The sequence below is a fragment of the Balaenoptera physalus genome (genome assembly GCF_965194825.1).
Source record: "Balaenoptera physalus genome assembly, chromosome: 13".
NCBI classification, from domain to species: domain Eukaryota; kingdom Metazoa; phylum Chordata; class Mammalia; order Artiodactyla; family Balaenopteridae; genus Balaenoptera; species Balaenoptera physalus.
In genome coordinates, this window is record NC_138892.1 from 59272642 (window position 1) to 59285345 (window position 12704).

General features: G+C 52.7%; 2 protein-coding genes across 2 annotated transcripts in view; both read left to right on the top strand.

Moving 5' to 3' along the window:
* Positions 1–5654, top strand: part of MYO1A (myosin IA) — a 27348-nt gene extending 21694 nt beyond the window's left edge. The window contains exons 27-29 of the mRNA XM_082421689.1: positions 199–329; positions 1227–5358; positions 5585–5654. Coding sequence (XP_082277815.1) covers positions 199–325 — 127 coding nt within the window. The 3' untranslated portion in view covers positions 326–329; positions 1227–5358; positions 5585–5654. The remainder of the gene's footprint in view (positions 1–198; positions 330–1226; positions 5359–5584) is intronic.
* TAC3 (tachykinin precursor 3) lies at positions 324–12492 on the top strand. The gene is made up of 8 exons (XM_082421728.1): positions 324–1282; positions 5585–5676; positions 6246–6364; positions 8780–8888; positions 9081–9110; positions 9604–9657; positions 10060–10134; positions 12213–12492. The coding sequence occupies exons 1-7, from the start codon at positions 1191–1193 to the stop codon at positions 10131–10133; spliced, it is 570 nt and encodes a 189-aa protein (XP_082277854.1). The 5' UTR covers positions 324–1190; the 3' UTR covers position 10134; positions 12213–12492.
* Positions 12493–12704: the final 212 nt, after the last annotated feature.

Sequence of the window (12704 nt, forward strand, 5' to 3'; positions counted from 1 at the left end):
GTCCTGTCAGAAAGTGAAGCGTACTATGTCAGGTCGGGGCCACCCAAGTTCTCTGCGGCCTTGAGTCTTCTGACATAGGGGGCTGGTGGGGGGATGTACTTGCCTCAAGAAGGGGAGGGGAAGCCACCATGAAAATACAGGAGTAGGGGTGAGGGGATGAGGGCACTAGCTTTGTCTTTCTGTCTGTTCCCCCTCCAGGTTCTCATTGAGGTTCAAGGAGAGCAGCTTGGCTGTCAAGGTCATCCAGGGCCCTGGGGGTGGTGGGAATGGCAAGCTGAGCTGCAAGAAGAAGGGGAGTCGTTGCCTGGAGGTGACTGTACAGTGAGGAGGTGCAGCAGTTTCTTCTTCCTGGACCAGCACCAGCCCCACTCCCACCCGCCCACCTTCGTGGGAGGCTCTCGTGCCTGAACCCTCTGATGGGGGGTGGGGCTCAGAGAGTGCAGAACCCTTGAAGAGGACCTTGCTTCTCCCAATCCTTTCCAATCCTCTCTCCAAACTTAGCTCCCTCCCACCCTCAGCCTCTTTGCCCACTAATAAAACAAGAGGCTTTGCAAACGTTTGGTCATGTGGGTGGGTCCCTGTTCCCCCATCTTTTCACTGGCTTATACTTAGACCCTCTGCCCCCCTCCCTTTCCTCTCCTCAGGCTCCTTGGAGCCAGCTAATGCAGATAATAAGAATGAAAAAGAAGGGAAATTGTCTCCGGGCTCCTTGACCGGCTGAGCTCTGGCGGGGTTTGGAGAGACTGGGGTGGGGGTGGGGCAGTCGGGGATGGGGCTCAGGTCGCAGGTGGCCAATGAGCTGATTCATTAAGTGTGTCCCTGGAGGGAAGAAGTGAGGAAACTGGGAGTTTCTTGGCAGAAACTGGGATCCTTTGGAGATTTAGCCCGAAAAGAGGCCCAAGGCTGGAGGGCTCATGCGAGCTGAGGTGAGCTGGGGAATGCAGGGTCCCCGGCTCCATAGCACCCTCCACCCCAAGCTCAGCACTGGGCTTTGTCACACCTGCCCCCTGGCGCCCCTTTCCTTTCCGTACACCAGAGATGCCAGGCTGCTGCCAACAGTTATCTTACTAATCACTGCCCCACAGCTGGGGCCTGCAGCTGGTGGCACTTGACAGGGGGGCACGCCACCCCCACCGGGACTCTCCCATCCCTATAACTGACCTCTCCCCTATCGTCTTCATTTATTTTCCATGTGTCATCGTCATTATTTCTTTCTTGGTTTCCAGCTGTCTCACACCATCTCCTTGTCCCCGTTGCTGTGGGCTCTGACTAATGTTAACACGTAAGAGTTTGTATAATGCTTTAAATATCACCCTCCCCCACTTCCTTCATGGCTATTTCCTCATAGATTCTGTCTTGTCTAAGCCTCTCCCACTCTGCTCTCTACCTTTGGGGAACAAGCAGCTCCTGGGTTTGCAGTAAAATGTAGACTGCGCTCTGTGCGAGCATACAAATGGCTGCCTTTTGTTTCTGTCTGGATGGCTCTGCCTCCTTTCGGACCTCTACCTTCCCTGCCTCTTCCCTGTCTCCGCTGAGCTCACTGTGCCTTGAGGCTGGGTCTCCCTCCACCTCAGCTTCCACTGGCAGGCAGCTCACTCCCCAGGTAATCATGCTGGCGGGAGACCTGACTAGCTCATACTCTTGCCTGCAGATTAATCTAGCCCTCAGAGCACAAGCCAGCCCCGTGTTCTGGCACACCCTGCTCTGAGCTGAGATGGGGCCCAGGGAGGCAGCTCTTCCCAGTGGGTGAGGGGTTAGAGCTGTCGTGGGGAGCCGTGTCCAGAGTTGGGGCTCTGGCCACCCTTCCGCCACCCCCAACAGTTCTCCCATCCTTTACTTCTCAGAACCAGGCCGAGAGGGGGGTGGTGACCAGAGCCTGACCGCCCCCGCTCTCCGCCTCATCTCCTGCTCCCAGGGCCCAAATTGTCGTCACTTTCCCAGTGAAGTGTCTGGTCATTTTCAGAAGCAATTTCAGGAGAATATGCAGCTGCTGCTCCCTATCCTGCTTTTCCTTTCCCAGGGCTGAAGGCACTGTCAGCTCTCCGGGCTGGGAATGGTAGGAGGGGGGAGGGCCACTGCTCTCTTTCCTGTCCTCCCCCCGTCAGTCATGTGGATAGATGCTAGGCTGAGGGAGGTGGGGGAGTCGTCTCTTCTTTACTCTCCCATCTCTCCCTCCCTCCTCCTCTTTCCTGTCTCTGCTTCTCTTCTCTTCTGGAGCTCAGGAGTGTGTGTTTTTGTCCCCTGAAGCCTATAGGGGCTCAGTTTCCCCACCTGTGTTACAGGGCTTGAATTGGCTCCATCATGATGGAAGAAGCTAAAGTTCTGCTGCCCACCCCTGCTCACAGCCAGTCCAGCTCTCTCAAAGTGTAGGCTGTTTGAGCCTCTGAGGGGCACAAGCCATCCTGGAGTCCCCTAACCCCCAAGAGGGGCCATTCGAGCATCTCACAGCACAAACCAGCTCTAGCTCAGCCCTCTTGGCTCAGCCCATTTCTTCCCCAGGCTCTGAGGGACTCTTCTCCTTGTGCTGTGGGTTGTCTCCCGGCTGTGTCCTGGCCACAGGACTCTGCATCCTTCCATTCCTCACTGGTATCTCCACCCAGTGTCACATATGGCCCCGCCCCCTCCCTCAGCAGCCCGCAGCACCCCTCCAGGATGTCGAAGGGGTCCACATGTTGCGCCCAAGCTGTGCATGTGGTAGACATACGCAAGCCAGCTCGTGCGCACAGGCACGTGGCCCACCTTGACCCCTGGGAATGGCCAGCTAAAGCATCTCAGCTCAGTGTTTTACTGGGTCACCCCCAACCTGCACCAGCAATAAAGAGGGGGGGCTCCAGAGGGAGGATCTGCTAGGGATCCTGCTCTGCTAGGCCAGCGACAGTTAGTGTCTGAGGTGTGGCTCAAATAAAGAGTAAGTGTTCAAAGGAAAAACACCTAGGTTCTCTGTAGCTGCAGCACCTGCTTTACATGCCATTTGCATATGATTTGTGGGCAAAGTGAAGCCCAGCCTGCCCTAGCCCTCCGAAGCCTCCCTCCTTCATCACCTCTCTGACTTAGTATCAGCTCTTTCGTCTTTGCTAATCCCAGAGATCAAGGGGTGATCAATTCTCCCTGCCATTCCCTTGCTCCCCCCATCCTTGGCTCCTGCCATCCTCTGTGAGATGCCTCATCATCAAAGGACATTATTCATGACGGACCTTTGCTGAAGCCTTGCTTCCCTAGTCCCAGGGCTTGGGGGCAGGGATGGATGGGTTGGTGGGGGAGGGAGGCTGATGTAGAGATGGGACCCAGGAGGCTTTTGTTCTTAGCCCTCAGTCTAACACATTCTTCCTACTGCACCCCCAATTTCCTCCAGCCTGCCCAGCTTGGACCTCCTTTTCCAGATTGGTGAGGGAGGAGAAGAGGAGGAGGTGGGAGATGGCCAAGTCCAATTAGGAATAGCATCTGAGCTTCTCAAAGGCATGAACCAGTCATGCCATTAACATGTAAACAGCCTTCCACTTCTACTCTTTATTCCACTAAAGGCTCCCAACCCTGAGTCCTGGGCCATGGTTGCCCCACGGAGCCCTGTAATTAGCTGGGTAATGGGAAGCCTTTAATGAGGCCCCATTGGCCTCTTACATAATTAAGGGGCCTTGAGACCTAGCTGCTGCCCTCACTCGGGGATGAACATGGGGCCCCGTGAAGCTGGAATGACTTCTCTGTATGGCCCAAACCCCAGGGTGGGTAAGGTGGGGAGACAAACATTTCAGGACCTTAGCAGTGCTTGAGGCTCTGTGGAGGATCCACATTGTGGGCCGCAATGCAAGAAGCTGGACTCAGGCTTCCTTTTTTGTTTTATAAATAAATTTTTATTGAGCACATATTATATGCCAAGCACTATAGAGCTAGGAATCCAACAGTAAAGCGACGAAAGTCCTTGCCCTTATAATGCTGACATTCTGGTGGGATGTGGGGTAGACAGACTATAAGTAAAATTGCAGTATGTTTAATGTAATGTATGAAGAAAAGAAGGGATATGGAGAACGGAGTGGTAGTAATTTTAAATAGGGTGATTGGGGAAGGTGCTGGTGAGCAGAAGTCTTTGTAGTAAATATGCAACACAGCTATGATTCTCTTCCCAATCCCAAGATGTAGAAGAGTACAAGGTCCCAAATCTCCAGGTCTTTTGGAGAGGTGGACCCCCAACTCCCTCTGGGAGACTTAACTGTTCCCTTACTGGTCAAAGTACAGACCAGTGCAGTAAAATGAAGGGGAGGTTTGGAGTGAGAAAAACCTGAATTTGAGGCTGTTCTCCAATAGCTATATGTCCTAGAGCATGTGACTGAACTTTCTGAGCCTCAGTTCCCTCATCTGAAAATAGGAATATTTCCTACTCACACGGTGGAGGTGATGAAAATCAGTTGGATTGCTCTCTGCCGAAGCATCTTGCAAATGTTCAAATTCTGCACCCATTATAAACGCTAAGAGTGATGATTGCTCTGGAGCCGGCTTTCACTTTCCCTCCCCTCATCTACAGCAGTATGTTTTTCTCTCTGGGTCTTTTCTCTCTGGATCTGGGTCAGATCCTGACTCTGCCTCTCCCCCGGGATTCTCTTACCTTGGGTGGGAAGTGAGCAGAATAAGGCCCCTCGACTGTGGGGCGTGAACCAGAGGCTTGAAAGTTCAGGGGAGAAGATGCCTAAGCTGTAGGGAGACAGATTAGAGTGGGAAAAAATGCAACTGTGAGGAGAAAAAGAAGCAGTTAAGAGATCAGTGCTGGAGCGGGGGTGAGGGTAGGGGAACAACTCAGCCGTGGTGCTCTGTCCCTCCTTTCAGAGATGACAGCAGGAAGGATAGAAGTCAGAACCCTGGAAGGATGCAACTACATCAGGCTGATGCAGGGGTCAAGAGTGGGGTGGGAGGCCATGGGGAGAGGTGTCGGCACTGGGGAGGTGGAGGGGGGCAGACCCTGGAGTTTTCTGCATTCACTAGTGGGGAGAAGTACTGACCCTACTGGTCTGAGGACCAACGCGATGGGTCACCTCCAGCTGGGAGGAGGACAGAGGGAGAACTGAGGACTGGAGGGTGTGCCAGACTCACCTCTCAATCATCAGGGACCTGAGCCTGCTCATCCTGGTGGTGGAAGGGCCAGAGCAGCACCTGGCGGAAATTGTTTCGGCCAGGCAGTTGAGGCTGGAAGTTTAAAGGGCAGAGAGCTGGTGGGTGGACAAGGAGCAGAAAGAGCCCAGGGACCGCACCTATTGAGTTGGCTCCGGCATGGAAATTTTGTGACAAACCGTACGCAACATCATCCCTTAGCATGCACAGCTCAGGGGCTATTGGACTGTGGGCTGCTGGATAACCCCCGCTCACTGCTGGGTTTGTGCTGTGTGTGTGTGTGTGTGTGTGTGTGTGTGTGGCTGCAGCCTATATACCTCTTCCCCCCACCAGCCTCCCCCTCCCCTCCAGCCACCCTGGGATTGGTGATTCTCAGCCCCTCCCCTGGCTCCCCCAGACCCTCCCAGAGCCTTTATCTGGGAGCTGGGCTGGAGCTCCTGCCACATTCCCCAAGCCCCTCCACTCCCCATTTCTCTCTTCACGGCAGCACCAGCAGCGTGTGTGGGGAGCAGACAGTGCTCCCGGCCAGCTCCCTGATCCTGCCAGAGCATCTGCCCCAGGCTCAGAGCCGCTCCACAGGTAGGCACAAGCGGCAGAATGTTGGATGGACAGGAGCTGGCAGCAAAGGACAGGGGCAGAGTCAGGAGGGAATAAAGGTGGCAGCCTTTGATCGGGGAGCAGGATACTGGGAAGGTGGGCAGAAGGAGTCAATGGGGGTTGATGTAGTAATGTTTGGAACCTGTGGGTACAGACTGATTCTTCCTATATTAGAAAGTTTTTGCCTAAGTCTTGGGGTACCTAGGGCTGGAAAATAGCATCCAGGATCCCTCCTCAAGCCGACTAAGGAAATAGACCCATGCACGTCCTATAAATCTATTATCTTCCCTGGGAGGCTAGAGTCCCCCACATTATCGCACCATTGCTCATTGCCAGGTGCATATCCTGGGGAAATATGTGATGGGGGAGCAGGGAAACTGAGCGCCTCCCAGCTCAGAGACTCTCCCCGACTAAGGCTTGGGCGGGAGAGTTGGGGGCTGGGGAAGCAGGGTCAAGCCAGGCTGCCGGCCGTGAGTGTCTCCCATGTCTGCACCTGCGTTGTGTCCTCCTCCTCCTTGCCCTCCCTCTGTCCTGTCTCTCCGCACTCCTAGGCATCATGAGGAGTGTTCCGCTGTTTGCAGTTATCCTGGCCCTCAGCTTGGCTCGGAGTTTTGGGGCGGTCTGTGAGGAGTCACAGGAACAGGGGGTGCCCGGTGGGAGCCACAGCAAGGTAAGGGACCCCCTCTGGCTCACCCAGCCTGGCAGAGTACGGGGCAGCATCATAGGCTGCACTCTGCCTGTCCCACCATGGTAGGGAGGAAGGTGGGACGGGCGGGTTGGGAGTTACCCGTCAGAGGGTTTGACAGCTCGGCCTCTCCAGTGACCTCATGTTCTCCCAGTATGTCTGTCCGTGTCTCTGTCCCTCTGCATGTCTTTGACACCTTGTACATAAAATGTGCGGCACTAATATGTTGTTTGGTTGGTTGATTGTCTGGTGACCTGGTGATTGGATGGTACTGCGAGGGTAGGATAGGGTGGTCTCAGGTTCCCTATGGTCCAGCTCAGGTTCTGTCCCTTTGCAGGGGGGCAGAGCCTCCCCACTTCCTGGATGGTATGAAACACAGTCAGAACTTCTCTCCCCAATAGTCGTTTGTGTGCTCTTTTACCTATCAGCTATATGTATTATTTTATTTCAGAACTCAAATAAATGCCCTTATCCCCTGCTCATCCACCCCCAATAACCTCAGGTGCTCCTAACATCCCAACCCTTTCTTCCCTCCTCTCCCATGTCCCCCTCTAGCCTCTGCTTAGTCAGGATAGGAAAAAACCCACAAAACAGGTTGGGCCCCAATTTCCAAAGTTCATCTAAGAAAAAGAGTAGGAGTTGTCAGGGTAGGGGTACTGGGGGAGAGCAGGGAGGAAGTCTTCTCAAGGTTTTGAAAAGACAGCAGTTACATTGGTACGAATGCTTTTAAGATGATTACAGGTGGAACTTACTACAAATTCAGTGTGTGAAGTCTAACTGCCTCTCCAGCTCAGATCTGTTTAGCATCTCATTACAGGAGGTGCGCAGAGTATTTGAACAATTTGGGGAAGTGGCTGCGTGGGAAGTTGTGGGCTCGGCAAAGAGAGAGATCACCAGCCTTCATCCAGCTGGTGAGGTGTCCCAAGGCATGATAGGTTGGCATCCTTGCAGTAGTTGCACCAGCTCCAAAAGACCAGAACCAGTTCAAAAAACACACAGCGAGTGCCAGATATGGGCTGGACACTGTGGAGCCCAAAGTTCCAGCTGGAGACACTCAGAATATCTGGGTCTATTCCTCTGAGACAAACTTGCTTTGAGACCTTGCCCCTCTTGGTCAATAAAATAGAGATTGCCATCCTGCCCCTTCTTCCTGCAGGTCCGAGAGGATGAGGGAAATTGGGACGGAACGGGAGTAGGATGTATGTGTGCCTGGGCAGCCAGGTTGGCACGTGTGTGGGTGCATCCTGGGTAAATGCCCATCTGCGTGTGCTCAGCCGCCCAAGGACCCCTAGGCTCTGGAGAGAGAGGCACCGCTGAGATTCAAGGTGAAAATCTCCAAACATGATCAATTGTCATTATCTCTCTGCAGCTGCAATAAACTGGGTGTGTGATGTGTGCCCACCAACCATCCTGCTGTGCCCAAGTTGCTAAAAAAGAAACCACCAAGATGAGAAAGAACCCCTGTTTGGCAACAGGTCTAGAATGGGGTTCATCTGTGGAGGGGAAGAAGAGGCTTCATTCTGAGCATGCTGCCTTCGTGAAATTCTAAATCCAGGGGAGAGAGGGGAGAGGGAGAGAAAACCAGAGGTAGAAACCTGATGGAGAAGAAAAGAGAGGGCGAGGTGGTGGGAAACGCAGAGAGAGGAACATCCACGGACACAGTGCAGAGTGGGGGCAATTTCAGGATTGCTGGTGGCCCTGGCTGCCTACCCCCACCTGTCCCCAGGACCGAGGCCTGTCTGTGACTCAATCATGGAGCACAGACCAGAAGACACTAGCTCTGTCTGATGAGCCTTTCTTGGGAGTGCGGGAATTCCTGGCTCATTCACTTAGTGGGGCAACCATATCGTTGGTCAAACCGGTTCCGGGTGTGCCAGGGAGAAAAGAACCAATGGCCCTTCTCACTGAGAGGTGGCAGGAGCTGGGAGGGGGCCCCAAGGGTCAGTCCCCTTTGAGCTTGGGATATAGCATGACCAACTGTCCCAGCTTCCCTGGGACTGTCCCAGCTTGAACACTGAAAGCCCCACATACCTGGGCAAACCGGGACAGTTGGTCGGCCTACAGGGATGCCCGATGTGTTCCCTTTACATGTACTTCCCAAACCTTGCTGTGCCTATGAATCACCTGGGGGCCTGGTTAAGATGCAGATTCTGTCTCAGTAGGTCTGGCGTAGGACCAAGATTATGTATTTTTAACAAGCTCCCAGCGGCAATGCTGCTGGTCCACGGACCACACTTTGAGAGCCTACTTCTCTTCTAGTGTAAACCAGAGGAAATCCTGAAAGAAATAGGACGTTAAGTTCAGCTGTGATGAGCTCAAGAAGAGGCCATTTCTTGTGGGGAAAGAGTGAGTGGATTGGGTGTGAGCCTCCTCCTCAGCCCTCTTTGTTTCTCTCCCCAGAAGGACTCGAATCTCTACCAGCTGCCCCCCTCGTTGCTCCGGAGACTCTATGACAGCCGCTCAGTCTCCCTGGATGGATTGCTCAAAATGCTGAGCAAGGCTAGCGTGGGTAGGAAGCAGCCCCGGGCAGAGGGGCGTGTGGGGCAGGATTCTGAAGATTAAATAGGCCTGGGAGACCCCTTCGAGTGGGAAGGAGACTGGAGATGGCTTAGTGAATTATTGAGGGCTGTGATCTGAACCCCCTCTAATCATCACTTTGCAGATTCCTTTCCCCAGTTACATGCCTGTTCTTGCTTCACAGGTCCTAAGGAGTCGTCACTTCCCCAGAAACGTGAGTAGCCTCTTCTCCCTCCCGATCTCTGCTGACCACTTGCCTAGAGCTCCATGGGCACAGGGCCCAGTGACTATTTCGGCTGGCCCCGGCTCAGCTGGCGCAAACAACATGCCAGCTGCAACTGCTCAGCCAGCCTTTCCTGAATGTGAGAGGCCGCTGAGAGCCAGAGGAAGCAGGTGTGCGGGGCACGGTGGAGTCTCCCTCCACTGGTAGGTTAGTGGGAACCAAGAGGATCTCTTGGTGGCTGTGAAGATTCTAAGCCAGGCACCTGCTGGGTGGGAGAATTTTAGAGAGTTCCCGAAATGCGGGGGAGGGAGAGGTAGACAGAGAGGGTGGGCTTAGGGGACAGCCTGCTAACTGCGGGGAGTAAGCTGTGGTGAGACACTGAAACAGAGACCAGAAACCCAACCTCAGAAGTCTTGACACATGTCTGGGGAAATGTATCAGCCCCTCACTATCATTGCTGAAAATGTTGGCCCTGTTTCTGCAGGTGACATGCATGACTTCTTTGTGGGTCTCATGGGCAAGAGGAACATCCAGCCAGGTAGGAACATGTGGAGGTCGGTGGAAGGGCTAGGGTGCTGGCAAAGATGTGGCAGAAGTCAGCTGCTTCATATTTGTCACCAGAGGGAAAGACAGGACTTTTCTTAGCTACAGTGAGGGTTCCTCCGCCCCTTCTACCCAATCGGCTTGGATCCACAGTCCAGCCCTCCCCAGGAGCACAGGACGGAGACCTTTATAAGATAGTCCTGCTGCAGCTGGGAGGGGGTCAGGCAAGCTCTGCTTCTCCCCCGCCCCCCACCCCCATTGCCCAAACAGAGCATCCCTCTACTTCCCAACTCTGTCTTCCAAAGTTGTCCTGCATAGCCAGCCCTTTGCTGTTGGGTCAGGGTGAAGGTCATATGCAGAAAAATCCCTCCTAACTACACTGTTTACTTCACCCCAGACACTCCTATTGATATGAACCAAGAGAACGTCCCCAGCTTTGGCACCTTCAAGTATCCCTCGAACGTGGAATGAGGTAAGGACTTAGGGAGAGGAGAGGGGACTGTGTATGTGTATGTGTGGGGGGGGTAGGTTGCCAGAGGAGCATTGGAGCATTTCCTCTGATGCTATGTGTATTAATGCTCATAATTAATGGCCTAAATACACTACCAGTGCCTGACACTTAGAAGTGTGTGCTTGCCTGTGATCACACACACACACAGACACACACACACCGTTTCTCATCTCTTTCCAGTCTCATGGACCCCCGCTTATGACTGAGTGGTAGGAAATGGCAAGGGAGGGGTTTCCCCTGGGGTTTCTTTGATGAGCAACTTCTCTTGTTTGGACTCCATTCTTGTGATTTGTGCAAAACGTGGAGAGATCATCATCTGATAATTACAGGTACCACATCTATTCACAGGTGAAGCATTTTGCTTCCCAGGCAGGCTGAAACCATTCAGACCATTCAGAATCTCGGGTTACCGGGTCCACTATATAGTTATTTGCAAGGGTGATTTAGGAAGAAATGCAACAAACTCTGAAATCTAATGGGGAGTAGCTGGAAACTATATCTTAATCGCTCTGGGCAGTGGAATGAATATGAGCATGGCCTGAGTTTGAATCCTGGATCTGCCACTCACTAGCTGTGTCCCTTGGCCAGGTTACAAAACCCTTCTGTGCCTCAATTTCCTCATCTGAACAACAGGGGTCATAGTATTATCTTGCAGGGCTGTGGTTTTGAGTCTAGGTAAAGTGTTCAGAACAGTGCCTGGCACACAGTGCTGTGTGTTGGCTTTATTGTGATTGTTGCAGTCTGGGAGGTGTGGGGAAGGTCCCAGTGTTGCCCTGGCGGGTTCTGGTCTGTCTGCCTGGAGCTGTCTGGGCTGGACCCTGGGCCCGAGTGGGCTGACAGCTCTTCTACTTGGTATGCAAGTGTGAGTCCCCCAGGGAAGTGTCTTGTCAAAACACGGAACCGTCCGCCTCGACACCATCTTCCCACACACAGCAATAGCAGCTCACTGATGGCTTTCTTTGCACTGGCTTCCACTGAAGGTGTCAGGGGAGGAAAGGAGAGGGATCAGGAAGGCTCAGTCTTCACAGAGACTCCTGCCCCTCTCTCTGTGGCCCTGTTACCCACATTCATTGGTCTCAAGGGAGCCCTAAGGACCAGGAGCAGGCTCTCAATGAAACTGCCTGTGTGTGACTCCCCAGGCGTAGAGACTGGGTCTGGCCCCCCATTCAGTGTTGGGCGAGAGGGTACAAAAAGCCGTAATAACCGTAACTCTCTGATTACATGGTACTTACTGTATCATTTTGCTCTCATTAGATTGTTATTTCAGTCCTGCCGACGGCCAGATAATTATACGGGCAGCTATATGTGGATGACATACACTCCCCAACGTTATGCATCGGCCATAAAGATAATTACAGTGCAATTTTGCCATAGTATTTTATACAAATGGCAGAAAGAAGTGCATTGTGGAAATCTACTTTTAATGCTTTCTGGTGAACCTAGGCTCTTTCAGAGGGACCAGGACCATAATTGCAGCCCTCATAATCTCACCACTGATGGTGCATTCTCAACCTGTTAGGTGCCGGGAAGAATAGACACTAGGTCCCTGGGGGCTGGCATTTAAAGGAGGTTAGATGAGATGGATCAACACAGATCATTGTGCCATCTTATTCATGTGAAACTGCTGAAAAAGGAAGTGATCCCTGGGCCTGTCCTTCCTCTAGGAGGTTTCTGGAAAGAGGAGGAGGGACTGGGTGAGGCCAGGGGAGCATTAGTGCCAGGGTGTATTGGACAGGGCTGTGTGTATGCCTGGCTCATAGGGATGCCAGGATGCTATGAACTTTGCCAGTACTTCTTTCTGCATGGGCCCCTCAGACCATAGAGTGATAAACATGGCAGCTGGGAAGACGCATGCACCTGTGGCTAGGAGAGTTCAGTCCTCTAGTTCAAAGTCTACAGGGATAGCTGAGGGTTAAGACTTCCATTCTCTCTACTTCTCCCTTACAGATGCCCCTCCCTTTCTCTCCTGCCTCCCCAGTGGGTGTTTGGTGGGAGTTTTACAGGACAGAGATGTGATTTCTTCTTTATTTGGTCCTCAGCACTCCACTTCTGGACTCCTGGGCTGCATCATGAAGACACCTGTCACCCTCTCCCAATCCCCAGGTGCACGCCCTCCTATTTCCCTTCCTCTCCCACATCCTTGTAACACTCTTGTGCTTTGACCCCTTCTCCAACCCTCTACCCCACCCGCTGTAGAAACTGCCTAGTGAGCCTCCCCAGTCCCTGCAGGCATTGACTATAGATTGCCCTGGAGTTTCTGTAGCATCCTAAAAATATGATGTCTCTCTCCACACCTCAACAATAAAGGATTTTTACATATTATGACCTAGAGTGATGTATTTGGTTGGTGGGTTGGTGGGTGGGTTTCCCTCTTTCTCGACTCTTGCAGCTACATCACACACACATACACAAATATATATATATGATACACACACAATATATCATATATAAATGGAAGTATATTTTGTACACATATCAGTTTCCCCAACAGTGTCTTACTCCTTGCTTCATACAATTAGTATCAGAAGATT

Excerpts from the sequence above, each read along its gene's own strand:
- TAC3 (XM_082421728.1), top strand. The coding sequence starts at position 1,191 with ATGTGTCATCGTCATTATTTCTTTCTTGGTTTCCAGCTGTCTCACACC. Across the intron at positions 5,677-6,245 it reads GGCTCAGAGCCGCTCCACAG|GCATCATGAGGAGTGTTCCG; the intron begins GTAGGCACAAGC and ends CCGCACTCCTAG. Across the intron at positions 6,365-8,779 it reads CCGGTGGGAGCCACAGCAAG|AAGGACTCGAATCTCTACCA; the intron begins GTAAGGGACCCC and ends TTCTCTCCCCAG.